Source organism: Saimiri boliviensis, chromosome 6 (assembly GCF_048565385.1).
Source record: "Saimiri boliviensis isolate mSaiBol1 chromosome 6, mSaiBol1.pri, whole genome shotgun sequence".
Lineage (NCBI taxonomy): Eukaryota > Metazoa > Chordata > Mammalia > Primates > Cebidae > Saimiri > Saimiri boliviensis.
This window is the reverse complement of record NC_133454.1, coordinates 47,541,088-47,557,092: the sequence shown is the minus strand read 5'-3', so window position 1 is coordinate 47,557,092 and position 16,005 is coordinate 47,541,088. Positions and strand designations below refer to the sequence as shown.

At 41.6% G+C, this 16,005-nt stretch overlaps 1 protein-coding gene across 8 annotated transcripts in view; it reads left to right on the top strand.

Annotated features, from left to right (window-relative positions):
- The window catches only part of ALG9 (ALG9 alpha-1,2-mannosyltransferase), a 98,674-nt gene that overhangs the window by 56,821 nt on the left and 25,848 nt on the right, over positions 1-16,005 (top strand). For 7 of the 8 annotated variants that reach the window (XR_744271.3, XR_012518035.1, XM_010334580.3 and 4 more), the window contains exon 14: positions 11,153-11,283. Coding sequence is in view for 5 of the 8 variants with exons in the window: in XM_010334580.3 (XP_010332882.1) it covers positions 11,153-11,283 (131 nt within the window). In the remaining 3 variants the exon portion in view is untranslated. Of the gene's footprint in view, positions 1-11,152; positions 11,284-12,910; positions 13,006-16,005 lie in introns of all 8 variants that reach the window. The other variant, XR_012518036.1, reaches the window with a different exon arrangement.

Below are 16,005 nucleotides of genomic sequence, written 5' to 3'. Positions count from 1 at the left end.
CTAAAATGGAGTCAAAAGATATTTCAGAACTTCTTACACGAAGAAAGTTCTGGAATTTTGCAGAACTGGACTTGATTATCACTAACATCTTGTCTATAAATTGAGAAAGGCAAGAAATAATCAGTTTGGAATTTCAGTTAATGCTATGGTTTGTGTCTCCCCAAGTTCATGTGTTGAGAACTTGATCCCCAATATGTCAATGTTAGGAAATGGGACCTGATGGAAAGTGTTTTACTTATGAGAGCTCTGCCCACATGAACGGATTAATGCCATTATCACGAGTGGTTGTTTATCTCAAGAGTTCTTTATAAAAGGATGCGTTTACCCCCCTCTTGCTGTCTCTTGCCCTGTCTTTGCCCTTCTGCCATGTGCTACTTTCTGCTGTGAGATGGCACAGTAAGAAGGCCCTTACCAGATGCCAGCATCTTGGTTTTGTACTTATCAGCCTCTAGAACTGTAAGGAAGTAAATTTCTCTTCTTTATAAATTAACTGGTCTCAGATACTCTGTGAGAGAAACACAGAAACACAGAGTGGACTAAGACAGTTGCTCTTAAATGTGATTCTTCTATTTATTTCCTTTGGATTCTCTAATTCCTTTCCCAATAGCAGGAACACATTCATAGATCTGAATGGAGTCATATATTCTTATCACAGTAGTAGAATTCAAAAATAATTACTTAAATTGATTTCCATAGACAACTCACATACTTTAATTTTCCATTCTATAAAATATCCTAGTAAGTCAAATCTTGTTATGGTGAATTTTCTAGCCTTACTCAAAATTAGTAGTCAGTTTGCTGGAGCTTGAACTCATTTTGCTAATTAGAAATGTTTCATAGATTTATAATATTATGTGACCTTTATGGTATGGTATTATGGAGGAAATAGATTGTCCTCCAGGGGCTAGAAGCTGAGGGAAGAAATTCTTGGCACTTACGGTTAAGCTGGTCATAGTTTTGAACAGCTTGGTGTTGGAAGTTGTGCAGCATCCTTTCGTTCCACAAATACATCTTGACTGCCTGAGATATGCCAGATACTGTACCAGGGACCAGGTTTATAGTGCTGATAAAGACAGACTAAGTCCTTGCCTTCACAGAGCTTATAAGGCTCAGCTGTAAGAAGGCTTGGGGACTGCTACAGTTGCTCACAGAGGGATTCGAGATGTGATGGATCAGAATTTATTATGTGTTTGCAAGGAAGACATTCTGAATGCTGCTTAAAAGCTAAGTATTAAATTAATAACATATGTCAGCTATTGTTGCTGTTGGATAGTCTCAGTTACGACCAAATTTTACTGAGCTGTGGGCAAATTGTCTAAACAGTTTTTTCAGCTTTAATCCTCCCACTTGCCTAGGAGTTTACAGGGCAGTTGATTTAGATTGATCTTTCACATTATCCCCTTGGACTCTTAGAAGATTCATGATGACAGTTGTTTACCAGAAAATTTTCAGTGACATTTGAGAAATAAGATCTGTCTTCTGTGTGGAGATGGTTTCTCTGTGATGTTCACTGAACCTCATGTTGGCCCTTGCCAGAGATCTCTATTTTTACAGCTACGTGCGTCATTGTCAGTTCCAGCTGATAGATGATTGAATGCAACTTCACATCCTTCCTGTCTTAGGACTTGTGGGGCTTTGGCTCAGGCAGCTGGATAGACAGCAGGGAAGGTCACTGAGAATAGGAGGTTGGACTACTAGTTCTTTCCTTGTCCCCACATGGCATTCTAAACTGTGATAACATTGTTTAATACAATCATTGAACCCATTCCTCCTGTTGCCTTTTCTCAGTCTTCAGCTCCTCATAGCCTTTCTGTAGCATTTGAAATCCACTCTCCAGCCAGGTTTTCAAAACTGTGTACTTAATTTGATTCTTCTACATCCTGTCTTCTGGTTCCCTTCATCCCTGGCTTCTTCTGCTTCTTCCTTCTGCCCAGTATTACAGGCATCTTCTCAGCTTTATCTGTGGTCTTTGGCCCTCTCCGTTCGTTTTGTTTCTCAACAGACACTTTTTGTGACGGGTAGATACTCCTCCTCTTCCCCCTGTCAACCATTCTCCTTTCTGCCTTTTTCTCTGTTTTCTTTTTAACTTTTATTATGAGCTCTAGGAAGTCTTTTCAACCACTCTAGCCTCCAGTGATCTCATCCTTTCTGAACTCTGAGTTTTTAATAACTCTGAATTTTTAATATTTTCTGCATTTCATATACGCTAATGTCATTTCCTTACCCAAATTATGAGTTTAAGAATGGCCTGGGGCTGGGTGTAGTGGTGCATGCCTGTAACCCAGAACTTTTGGAGGCCAAGGTGGGAGGAATCACTGGAGCCCAGGAATTCGAGACCAGCCTGGGCAAGTTAGTAAGACCTTGTCTCTCTTTTTTAAAATTTAAAAATCAGCCAGGCATGTTGGCACATGCCTGTGGTCCCAGCTCCTTGGGAGGCTGAGCTGCAAAGATCACTTGAGCCTGAGAGGTTGAGGCTGCAGTGAGTTATGATCACATCATTACACTCCAGCTCGGGTGACAGATGGAGACCCTGTCTCCAAAAGAAAGAATGGCCAGCTTGGTATGGTGGCTTATGCCTGTTATCCCAGCACTTTGGGAAGCTGAGGTAGGAAGATTGCCTGAGACCAGGAGTTCAGCTCAACTTCCTGGGCTCAGGCAATTCTCCCACCTCAGCCTCCTGAGTAGCTGGGACTACAGGTGCATATCGTGCACACCACTATGTCCAGCTAATTTTTGTAGAGACGGGGTCTCACTATGTTGCCCGGGTTGGTCTTGAATTCCTAGGCTCAAGCAATCTGCCTGCCTTGGCCTCCCAAAGAATTAGAATTACAGGTGTGAGCCACAGCACCTGGCCTTTCTTTTGAGACAGGGTCATGCTTCGTCACCCAGGCTGGAGTGCAGTGGTGCAAACACAGCTCACTGCAACCTTGGCCTCCCGGGCTTAAGTGATCCTCCTGCTTCAGTCTCTTGAGTAGCTGCAACTACAGGCATATGCCACTATGCCTGGCTAATTTTTGTTGTTTTTTTGTTTGTTTGCTTGTTTTTTGGTAGAGGCAGGGTTTCACCCTGCTGCCCAGGCTGGACTTCAGCTCCTTAGTTTGAGGCTGCAGTGAGCAAAAGAAAAAAAGCAAGGCCATGTTATGACTTACATGCAATTTTATATACTTTAGTTTAGGATTCACCAAATAGATAGTTAATAAATGCTTTGAGGATGCCTAGAAGATTCCTTTTTTGCTTTTTGATCTGTAAACAATTTTATTGCCTGTCAGGGCAAATTATAGCACCCTTCAAATAAAGTCAACAAATTCAGTACTCAAAAAATCATAGTGCCCAACAACTAATCAAAACTATGAAATTGTGAAGAGACAAGAAAATGTAACCTGAAACCAAGAAGATTTATTTTGATACCATTTAGTGGATACTGCTTGTTCATTGCTAACTGGGGACTGTGAGTGGTTCACATTGTAATCCTTCTGTCCTGTATGTTGGGTTTAACTTGAATTCATAGTAGATATTAACCAGGTTGAAACAAGAATAATTTATTTTAATGGGCTCTAATGTTCCAGAGATTGTTTCTTCCAGCTAAATACGCTCATTTCATAGAGCCAGTCAAGGATTCTAGAATATCAGAATATCAGAATGATATTCTAGCTATTTTAATACTCCTTTACAGTTTACCGGTTTTATTTAAATGAATTATCTTATTTAATCCTCATTATAACTCTTTGAGGTAAGTGATATTATCTGTATTATCAAAAGAAGAAAATGGGGTATAAAAACTAAAAAGACTGTGAGTTACTCAGCCAGTTTATGGTAGAACCCAGGCCTGAATCTAGGCCAGCTGACTTTGAACTCCTTTTCTAATAACCTTAGTTGTTCTTGAATGAAGAACCTGCCCTTGATCTTACCTAATCATTTTCTGCTGGAGGGCTTTGTCCTTATGTGTTTGAGTTGTTCTATCAGCTGCTTCCCAGGGAGGATGAAAAGAGATTGAAAGTTTTCTAATGGATTAACCTTTTGATTAATATTATTTTGCTTTGGTGTCTTTCTTTTTTTATTTTTAGAGACAGGGTCTTGCTCTGTTACCTGGGCTGGAGTGCCGTGGCACAGTCATAGCTCACTGCAGCCTCGAACTCTTGGGCTCAAGTGATCCTCCCACCTCAGACGCCCAAGTAGCTAGGACTACAAGTGTGAGCCACCATGCCGAGCTAGTTTTTTAAAAAAACTTTTTTGTAAAGATGAGCTCTCACCATATTGCTCAGATTGGGCCTTGGTATCTTTCTAAGACCTTTACTTTAAATGGAATTTCCTTAGGGATGATGTGATAAGTGAAGCCTAATCTGACTGATACAGTTGCATATTAATTAGTTACCACCCCCATCTCTGGTAGACCTTGTACCTGACACCAAATCTAGATAACCAGACCTGTAGTGTGCCTGGCCAGAAAGAAACACGCTGAGGTCAAATATTAAAATGTCATACTGAGGGCTCCCTAATCAAAAGAAGTCTAAGCATGAGACCCTCAGTGTCTCTTCTCTGTCTCTTGCTGGTTCTGTTTGCTTACAGAGGCATGGCACTTGTAAAGCTTTTAAAAACTTGTTTCATGTTCTTATAATCCTTGGGAGATACAGAGTGGGTGTTCAGACCAAAAAGTCTACTTCCTGAAGTGTTTATGCAAAGGATCATTTTTAGAGTTATGTGGAATGGAATTGGGTCTGACGTCAATTCTCAGTGTGCTTTCTCTCCCCTAGAGGAATAGGCCATATGTAGAGACAGATGTGAGACTGAAGTCTTTTTTACATATAAATAATGCTGGGAGAGAATGAGAACATTTCTGTAAGGTGGAGGTTGGGGAAGAGCAGAGTTTACTGTAAGTTAGAGATGACCAACTTGTTCTTGTATGCACTTTTTGAAAACTTACTCATATACAATCCATAAGCCTAAATGTGTGTAAAGTATTTGTACAGTAAAGTAGTAGTAATAATAATAGAGCCAGTGTCTGTGTAACCCAGGTCAGATAATAGAACATTGCCAGTACCCAGGAGCTCCCCCAGTAATTCCTTTTGATCACCTACCCACACCACTGTTCTGAGGGAGTCTCCTGACTCCTATGGTAATGAGTTTCTTGGTTTTCTCTTTGGATTTATGACTTTTACATGTGTCCCTAAATGATTTAGGTTCGTTTCACCTTGAATCACACTGCATTTACCCTTTTGTGTCTTGATCCTTTCACCCATCATTTTGTTTATAATAATAATCGTGTATGTTATTGCCTGTAGCTGTAGTTCGTTCTGTCTTGTTAATATTTCGTTGTATGACTTTACCACTATTTATTTATTATTTTATTGTTGATGGGTGTTTTTGTTTTCAATCTGGGCTAACTACAAATAACACCACTTTGAACATTCTTGAACTTGTCTTTTGATGCAGGCATTTCTGTTGGATATACATTAGGTTGAACTATATGGAATTACCATTTTTGTGGCTCAAACATCAAATAATAATTTTATATGGTTCAATCTAATAAGTAGGGGTAGAATTGTTAGATCATAGGAAATACATATGTTCCGTTTTAGTAGATTTTGCCGACTAGTTTTCTAAAGATCTCTTACCAGCGTAATTTCCTGCAAGCACTGTATAATTGTTGATCCACATTCTGGCCAACACTTGATACTGTAATTTTTCATTGTGATTTTCATTTGCATTTGCTGGTTACTAATGAGGTTGAACGCATTATCACTTGTTTTGGCCATTTAGGTTTCTTCTGATGAAGTACCTAAGTCATTTGATTGTTTTTCTTTTCTTTTCTTTTTTTCTTTTTCTTTTTTTTTTTTTTTGAGATGAAATCTTACTCTGTTGCCCAAGCTGGAGTGCAGTGGTTCAATCTCGGCTCACTACAACTTCCACCTCCTGGGTTCAAGTGATTCTCCTGCCTCAGCCTCCTCAGTAGCTGGGACTACAGACATGTGCCTCCATGCCTGGCTAATTTTTGTATTTTTAGTAGAGATGGGGTTTCACTATGTTGGCCAGGCTGGTCTTGAACTTCTGACCTCGAGATCCCCCCATCTTGGCCTCCTAAAGTGCTGGGATTACAGGCATGAGCCACCGTGCCTGGCCATTGCCTGTTTTTCTTTTGGGTGGTTTGTCTTTTTCTTGTTGATTAACAGGGGTTCTGTATATTCTAGATATGAATCCTCAATGGTTAAATGTATTACATATATCTTCTCTCATTTTGTGTTTTTTTTTTTATTCTTCATGTCTTTTGACTCACTGCTACCTCTACCTCCTGGGCTCAAGCAGTTCTCCCACCCCAGCCTCCAAAGTAGTTGGAGCCACAGGTGTGCACCATCATGCCTAGCTAATTTTTTTACTTTTTGTAGAGATGGGGTCTCATTATTTTGCTCAGGCTGGTCTCAAACTCCTGGCCTCAAGTGATCCTCCCGCCTCAGCCTCTGAAAGTGCTGGGATAACAGGCGTGAGCCACTGCGCCTGGCCTTAATGTGTCTTTTGATGAAAAGGTATTCTCAACTTTAATATCGTCAAATTATCTGTCATTCTTTTTATAATTAATGCTTTATCTACAAACTCTTTTACCCAAGATCTTGAAGATATTCTTTTATATTATCTTCCAAGAGCCTTATCTTTTCACTTTTAGGCCTGTAATCCATCTAACATTGATTTTTGTATGGTGTTGAGGTTGAGGTTCAATTTCATTTTTCCCCTAATGGATATCCAGTTGTCCCAGCACCAGTTGGTGAAAAGACCATCTGCTTCTTTATGGTGTTACTTCTGTCATAAATAAGAGTTTGCATGTACTTACATCTGATCTAGGCTCTTCGTTCTATTTCATTGGTCTGTTGATGTGTTCCTGCACCGATACCTCACCGTATTCATTTCTTTTTTTTTGAGACAAAAGTCTTGCTCTGTTGCCAGGCTGGAGTGCAGTGGTGATGTCTTGGCTTATTGCAGCCTCCGCCTCCCAGGTTTAAGGAATTCTCCTGTCTCAGCCTCTTGAGTAGCTGCAACTGCAGGTGCCCACCACAATGCCTGGCTAATTTTTGTATTTTTAGTAGAGACAGTGTTTCGCCATGTTTTGGCCAGGGTGGTCTTGAACTCCTGACCTTAGGTGATCCACCTGCCTTGGCCTCCCAGAAGTGCTGGGATTACAGGTGTGAGCCACTGCACATAGACTACTGTATTAATTTCTATAGCTTTATAGTAAGTAAGCCCCCACTTTGTTGTTGTTGTTGTTTTTCTTTTTAGAGATGAGGTCTTGCTTTGTCACCCAGGCTGGAATGCAATGGCATGATCATAGCTTACTGCTACCTCTACCACCTAGGCTCAAGCAGTTTTCCTGCCTCAGTCTCCTTAGTAGCTAGGACTATGGGTACACACCACCACAACCTGCTAATTTTTAAATTTTTGTAGAAACAGGGTCTCACTGTTTGCCTAGGCTGATCTCAAGTTCCTGACCTCAAGTTGTCTTCCCACTTTGGCTTCCCAAGGTACGGGATTACAGGTGTGAGCCACCATACCCAGCCTGTTCTTCTTTCTTTTTTTTTTTACCCAGGCTGGAGTGCAATGGCGCAATCTCGGCTCACCGCAACCTCCGCTTCCTGGGTTCAGGCAATTCTCCTGCCTCAGCCTCCTGAGTAGCTGAGATTACATGCACACGCCACCATGCCTAGCTAATTTTTGTATTTTTAGTAGAGACGGGGTTTCACCATGTTGACCACGATGGTCTCGATCTCTTGACCTCGTGATCCACCCGCCTCGGCCTCCCAAAGTGCTGGGATTACAGGCTTGAGCCACCGCGCCCGGCCTTCTTCTTTCTTAAGAGTGCCTTGGCTATTCTTATTCTTCTGCCTTTTCATACACATTTTAGAATTGGCTTGTTGAATTTCAAAAACACTCTGTTGGAACTGTTGGAATTTTGATTGAGATTGTATTTAATTTATCAATCAATTCATTTAGAATTGACATCTTTATAATAGTAAGGTTTTCATCCAGGAATAACATATATCACTTGATTAATAAGGTCTACTTTATTGTGTATCAAAAAAATTATTTGAAATGAAATTCACCATTTCAATTTTTGTATTGTAAAATATGCACAACATAAAATTTACAATTTTAATCATTTCAGAGTATACAGTTCAATGACTTTTAATACATTTATAATGTGCAACTCTCACCAGTATCTAGGTTTAGAAGATTTTTATTATGCCCCCCCCCAAAAAAAACCCATACCCATTAAATATACATTAAGCAGTCACTCCCCAGTTCATAGTAACCTCTGCTTTCTGTCTTGGAGGATTTGCCTATTATGAACATTTCATATAAATGGAATCATGTATATGTGGCCTTTCGTGTCTGAACTCTTTCAGTCACAGCAATATTTTTAAGGTTTACCTATGGCAGGCGTCCCCAAACTATGGCCCGCGGGCCGCATGCGGCCCCCTGAAGCCATTTATCCGGCCCCCCGCCACACTTCAGGAAGGGGCACCTCTTTCATTGGTGGTCAGTGAGAGGAGCACAGTATGTGGCGGCCCTCCAACTGTCTGAGGGACAGTGAACTGGCCCCCTGTGTAAAAAGTTTGGGGACGCCTGACCTATGGCATAGCATGTATCAGATCTTCATTCCTTGTTATGGCTGAGTTTAATTAAAATGTGTGTGGACATACCACATTTTAATAATATGTATACATAAATCTTTAAGTTGATGGATGTTTGTCAATAAAATTTTATCCTTTTTGTTTTTTTTGGAGACAGAGTCTCACTCTGTCACCCAGGCTGGAGTACAGTGGCATGATCTCAGCTCACTGCAACCTCTTCCTCCCAGGTTCAAACGATTCTCCTGCCTCAGCCTCCCAAGGGATTACAGACGTGTGCCACCACACCCAGTTAATTTCTGTATTTTTAGTAGAGATGGGGTTTCCCCATGTTGGCCAGGCTGGTCTTGAACTCCTGACCTCAGTTGATCTGCCGACCTTGGCCTCCCAAAGTGCTGGGATGACAGGCGTGAGCCACCGTGCCTGGCCAATAAGATTTTATACTTTTTTATAGAGCACTCTCATCTTTTATTAGATTTATTTCAAGGTAAACATTTTCAAATGCTTGTAAATTATATTTTTATAACATTTCATTTTGTTTATTGCTATGGAGTATATGACATTGATTGACATCCTGTAAGTTTAAATTTTGCTAAACACGCCTAATAATTCCAAATTTTATTTGTAGAGTCTTTTGGACCAATTATATCATTGTGATGAATGAGTTTTCCATTTCTTCTGCCCTGTGTTTCTTTTTCTAGTCTTACTCTACTGACCAGATCCTCTAGTAAAATGTTGAACCAAGTAGTGATAGCAAACAGCCTTGACTTATTCTAGATCCCAGAGGAAAAGCTTTCAGTCCTTCAATGTCAAGTATATCTATACATGTTTCAAATAGTCTTTATCTTAGCCGATGCCTAACAATCTAAGAGGACTCTTTATTTTTTTAATTGTTTTAGAAATATATTTTTGAAGCAGGTCACACTCTTTTGCCCAGGCTGAAATGCAGTGGGTTGATCTTGGCTCACCTCAGCCTTGACCTCCAAGGCTCAAGTGATCCTTCCACCTCAGTCTCCTGAGTAGCTGGGACTACAGGTGTGTGCCACCACACTTAACTAATTTTTGTATTTTTTATAGAGATGGGCTTTCACCATGTTGCCCAGGCTAGTCTTGAACTCCTGGGTTCAAGAGATCTGTACATCTCAGCCTCCCAAAGTGCTGGGACTACAGGCAAGAGTCACTGTGCCTGGCCCAGCATTGTTTTGAATGAAGTTTTCCTTCTTTTCTTTTCTTTTTTTTTTTTTGGAGAGGGTGGTCTTGTTCCTTCGCCCAGGCTGGAGTGCAGTGGCGCCATCTCAGCTAACTGCAACCTCTACTTCCCGGGTTCAAGCAATTCTCCTGCCTCAGCCTTTTGAGTAGCTGGAACTACAGGTGCATGCCACTATACCCGGCTAATTTTTCATATTTTTAGTAGTGTTAGCCAGGATGGTCTCAATCGCCTGACCTTGTGATCTGCTTGTCTTGGCCTCCCAAAATGCTGGGATTACAGGCATGAGCCACCACACCTGGCCTTAAATGAAATATTTTCATATTTTCCTTTGAGCATCTATAATATTCGGATGTATCCATGTTATCAGCAACTGGCTGCCTCTGCTTTTGTTAATACACACTATTAATATAATACATAGTATTAATATAATACGTAGTATTAACAAAAACAGAGTTTTGATATCTCAGTTTTACTAAACTTTTGCTTCAGGGGCCGTTCCAATGTCTCTGTCAATTCTGTTGAATATTTTATGGAGGCCAGCGCAGTGGCTCATGCCTGTAATCCCAACACTTTGGAAAGCCGAGGCGGGCAGATCACCTGAGGTCAGGAGTTTGAGACCAGCCTGGTTAACATGGTGAAACCCCATTTCTACAAAAAAAAAAAAAAAAAAATAGCTAGGCATGGTGGCACATACCTGTAATCCCAGCTACTTGGGAGTCTGAGGCAGGAGAATTGCTCAAACCCAGGAGGCAGAGGTTACAGTGAGCCAAGATCCAGCCATTGCTCTTCAGCTTGGGCAACAAGAGCAAAACTTCATTTAAAAAAAAAAAAAGAGTATTTGAAGGAGATTATATGCATATTTCTGTACCCCCTGTGAGGTGTAGTGTAACCTCCCCTGGCTGTCAGGAGAGGCAGGCCTTCTCACATATTAGCATCTGTGTTTAGTCATGCCCTTTGAATCTGTGGAATAAAGAGGTGATGGACTGGAAGGGTGCAGTAGTGAGCAGAAGAAGATAGGTTTTCCAGAGGAAGACTGTGGGCTCATGGTGGCTTTGGAAGTGTCTGTGGGACTAGAAGAACTTAAAAACCCAACCTAGAATCAGGCCAGCCAAAGCTTACATATCTATTTGGCTGAATGAGTGCATCTCTCCCTCCCAAGAGCCTGAATACTCTTATCTGAGTGGAGAGAGCACAGGCAACATTGTCTGAGGACTTGGATGTTTGTTCCTCCAAAGCTCTGTGAATTTTTAGGATTACAATTGCTGTTCTCTATCCTGAAGGGATAGAGAATTGAAATTACTAATGAAGAGTTGGCCATTCTCCATTTCAGATCGATATCAGCAAATGCCATTATTTAGTGGATTTGGACACCATGAGAGAAACACCCCGGGAGCCAAAATACTCATCCAATAAAGAAGAATGGATCAGCTTGGCCTATAGACCATTCCTTGATGCTTCTAGGTATGTGGCTTTAATCCTATGAGATATACCAGGACTAGTAAGGGTAAAAATTGGATCCAAGGATTATATAACTTCCAGTCCTGGGCTGACTCCAGTAGCCATCATTTGTGTGTGTGTGTGCGTGTGTGTGTGTGTGTGTGTGTGTGTGTGTGTGTATGAGTGTGATGGAGTCTCATTCTGTTGCCCAGGCTGGAGTGCAGTGGCATAATCTCAGCTCACCACAACCTCCACCTCCCAGGTTCAAGTGATTCTCCTGCCTTAGCCTCCCAAGTAGCTGGGATTACAGGTACACACACCACAATGCCCTACTAATTTTTGTATTTTGAGAGAGATAGAGTTGGTCAGGCTGGTCTCCAATTCCTGATCTCATGTGATCCACCTGCCTTAGCCTCCCAAAGTGCTGGGATTACAGGTGTGAGTCACCACACCCGGCCTGTTGTTTTCTTTTTATTTGGGCCCAGTTTCCTGAGAAATCTGATTTCTTTTTTGAAGCACCAGAATGCAAGGTATATTCTGGTATCACCCAAGTGAAAGGATCCAAATAAAGCAGGTAGGTCTGCTACAGAAAACAAAAGTGCTTGACATGGATTATTTTTGACAACCAACTTCAACTATCTTAGCTGAGAGCATTTTGACACTGTTAGGAAGATTGACTATGCCCTTTGAAGAACTAGAAGTTCATGTTCATTATTTTCAGGCTCAAAGCTCAGCCAGGGCTGAGATAGTCCTTATTCAGTCTTAAATAGAGAGACCAAATGGACCAGGGCTTGGCTCGCTCTTCAGAAAGGTCTCAGAATTAACATTAAGAGGGCATCAGGACATTCAGGTAAGGGAGTAATGGGGAAGGGGAGTTGAAGGGGTCAAGGTGTCTGAGGGCAGAGGTCCAGGTTAACAGACAGTTGGAGTTAAGGAGATCTAGGGAGGCCTGGCAAGCAGAACCCAGGAGCCAGGAGGTCTGGAAGGAAGCAAAAGACAGAGGACCTGGTCCTGAGAGTCAGTTCTGGGGCTTAGAAACTGGGACTGGGCCCAGGACAGTACTCCAGAAAGACGAAGTAAACACAAGTACTAGGTATAAGTGTGGGGAACCAGAATATTGATCAGGATACCAAGACAGGAAATGAAATATGGAGAGAAAGGCAAGGGTCCCTAATTACTGGAACTGAGATATAAGGCTTGTTCTTCATGAGCAAGCAAGAATCTAGTTGTTCTGAGTGAGTTCAGTTAAAGCTGGACTAGCAGGAAGGCTGAGATGATGACCTGGATACTAGGTCACTAGCTTGGTCTTAGAAGTGAGGCCAAAACTGAGTTTGTTGAGCTGCAGGAGCCCAGGCAGGTCATTGTGCTTTTAGATGAGCCTCTTCAGTGACTTTATAGATAATTGTAACTGGCAAGGATGGGATGGTTGGGGAGAGGAGGGCAGTCAAGAGGCATCTGAGTTCTAGAGTGATTCTCAAATATAGGCTCTTAAGCCACATTCTCATCCTATGAGTCTTTTTGTAGCCTGAAGCCATTCCATCAAGTATCTGATACATAATTTCTAGGAGTGCCATTTCCACATAATAGGAAATAGTACTTCTTTTTAACAACAATAACAAAATTTTTTGAGACAGTCTCTCTCTGTCGCCAGGCTGGGGCACAATTTCAGCTCACTGTAACCTCTACCTCCTGGGCTCAAGCGATCCTCCCACCTCAGCTTCCCAAGGCACCTGCCACCACACCCAGGTAATTTTTGTAGAGATGGGATTTTGCCGTATTACCCAAGTTGGTTTCAAAGTCTTAAGCTCAAGCAATCGGCTAACCTTAGCCTCCCAAAGTACTGGGATGAACCAAAGCACCCAGCCTTAACAATTTTTTTTTTTTCTTTTTAGACGTAGTCTTGCTCTGTCTCCCAGATGGGAGCACAATGGTGTGACCTCAGCCCCATAGTGCTAGGATTACAGGCATTAGCCACTATGCCAGGCCCTTAACAAATATTTTTTGAGAGCCTGCAGTGTTCTAGGTGATTTGGACATGTAGCGAATAAAACAAAGATCTTTCTCCTAGTGGAGCTTATTGTTTGGAGGTGGGTAGGGAAGACATATAATATACAAGGAAATAAGTTATATAGTATATTAGAGGATGATAAATGCAAGGAAAAAATGTATTGGGTTAAGAGGAGCATGGAGAGTTCCACTAGAGCTAGGGGTTACACTTTTAGCTAGCGTGGTCAGAGTCAGCCTCAATGAAAAGATGATGTTCAAACAAAGGCTTGAAAGATGTAAGGGCATTAGCCATCTGGACATCTGAGGGAGCAGCTAGTGAAAGGCTGTGGCATAAGGAAAAGAAACAGGAGGCTGGTGAGGCTGGAGCTGAGCATGAATGAAGAATAGCAGGTGGTGTGGTCAGAGTGCAGTAGGGGTGAGAGTGCAGGTTACAAAGAGCTTTGTAGGCTGTTGAAAGGCCTTTACTCTCAATTAAATGGGGAGCCACTGTAGGGTTTTGAGCAGAGACTTGATACAACTTTTATTTTAAAAGGATCATTTTCACTTCTGTGCTGAGAATAAACAGTAGCAAGTAAGAATAGAAGCAAGGAGACCAGTTAGGCCACTATTGTAATAGGCCAGGCAAGAGATGAGGGTTCTTCAGATCAGGGAGAGGGCAGTGGAGATAGTGAGAGGTGGTTATGCTGAGGACATAGAGAAATGCACTGAATTTAAGGTGTGAAAGAAAGGAGTCAAAGATGGTCCTAGAGATTTTGATTCAAGCAAATGGAAAAATGAAATTGCTACTAACTGAGATGGGAGAGACTACAAGTAGAACAGGTTTTAGGGGTACAGTGAGAGATAAGCTTTGGTTAAGTTTGATATCAGTCAAATTTACCTGGTCAGTTGCCAGGCAAATAGAATTATTTAACAGGCAACTAGATGTACAGTCTAGAGTTCAAGGGGGAAATCTGAGCTAGAGAATCAGACTCATTTAGAACTCTTGGCATTTAGATGATATTTTTTTAAAAACAGGAGACAGGATGAGATCAGCAAAGGAGAGAATGAAGTAGGGATGAAATGAGGCCAGGGGAACTCCAGTGTTTAGAGATTAGGGAGAAGATGAGGAACCAGCAAAGGTGACTGAGGGTGATCATCAGTAAAGTAGTAGGAAACCCAGGAGAGAAGAGTACCCTGAAAGCTAAAGGAAGAAAATGTTTTCAGGAGGAAGGAGTGGTCACCTGTGTCAGAAGCTGTTGATAAATCAAGTAAGATGCAGAATAACAACTGTCCATTAGATTTGGCAACTGGTAAAAGCAATTTGCGTAGGCATAAGGACTAGAGAGATTGATTAGAAAGGTTGAAGTAAGAGTAGTAGAAGAATTGGGGTAGCAAATATGGACAAGTCTTTTGAAGAGTTTTGCAATACAGGGAAACAGGGAAATAGGGCTGTAGCTGGTGGTGGGTGTCAGGGAAAGTGATAACTAGAATTTTTAAAATTTTTAAAATAAATTTTGTAGTGTGACCAGGCGCAGTGCCTCACATCTGTAATCCCAGCACATTGGGAGGCCAAGGCAGGCGGATCACTTGAGGCCAGGAGTTCAAAACTAGCCTGGCCAATGTGGCAAAACCCTGTATCTATTAAAAATACAAAAAAAAAAAAATTAGCTGGGTGTGGTGGTGCGCACCTATAGTCCCAGCTACTCAGGAGGCTGAGACATGAGAATTACTTGAACCTGGGAGGCGGAGGTCACTGTGAGCCAAGATTGCACCACTGCACTCCAAATCCAACCTGGGCAACAGAGCGAGGCCTTGTGTCAAAACAGCAACAACAACAAAAAAGCAATGGATGAACCTACATTGACACATCGTTATCATCCAAAGTCCACAGTTTACATTAGGTTTCACTCTAGGTGTTATACAGTGCTATGGCATAATGTCATGCATCTACCATTACTGTTGCATATGAAATAGTTTCACTGCTCCAAAACTCCTGTGCTCTACCTATTCTCCCCTGCTGCATTCCCAGACAGCCACTAAGATTTTACTGTCTTCATAGTTTTGCCTTTTCTAGAATGTCATATTGCTTGAATCATCAACATTTTCATATTGACTTCTTTCACTAGCAAGCTGTATTTAAGTTTCTTCTGAGTCTTTTCATGGCTTGAAAGCATATTTCTTTTGAACTCTGAATAATATTTTATTGTCTGGATGTGCCACAATTTATTCACCTACTGAGGGACATTTTTGGTTGCTTCTAGGTTTTGACAGTGGTCTTAGTTCAGACTGCTCTAACAAATGACCATAAACTGGGTGGCTTGAACAACAAACATTTACTTCTCACAGTTCTGAAGGCTGGAAGGCCAAGGTCATGGTGCCAGTATAGTCAAGTTCTGGTAAAGGCCATCTTACCGGTTGCAGACAAGTGACTTGTATCCTTACATGGCTGAAAGAAGGCAAGGCTAGCTCTCTGGCGTCTTCTAATCCCATTCTTGAATGTTCTATTCTTATGAACTAGTTCCCTCCCAAAGGCCCAACTCCAGATACCATCACATGGGTGATTAGATTTCAACATATGAATTTCAAGGGTCCACAAACATTCAGCCCACAACAGCAATTATGAATAAACCTGCTATAAACATCTCTGTGCAGGTGTTTGTGTGGACATATGTTTTCAACTCCTTTGGGTAATAGCAAGGAGTATGATTGCTGGATTGTATGGAAAGAGTGTGTTTAGTTTTGCAAGAAGCTGCCAGATTGT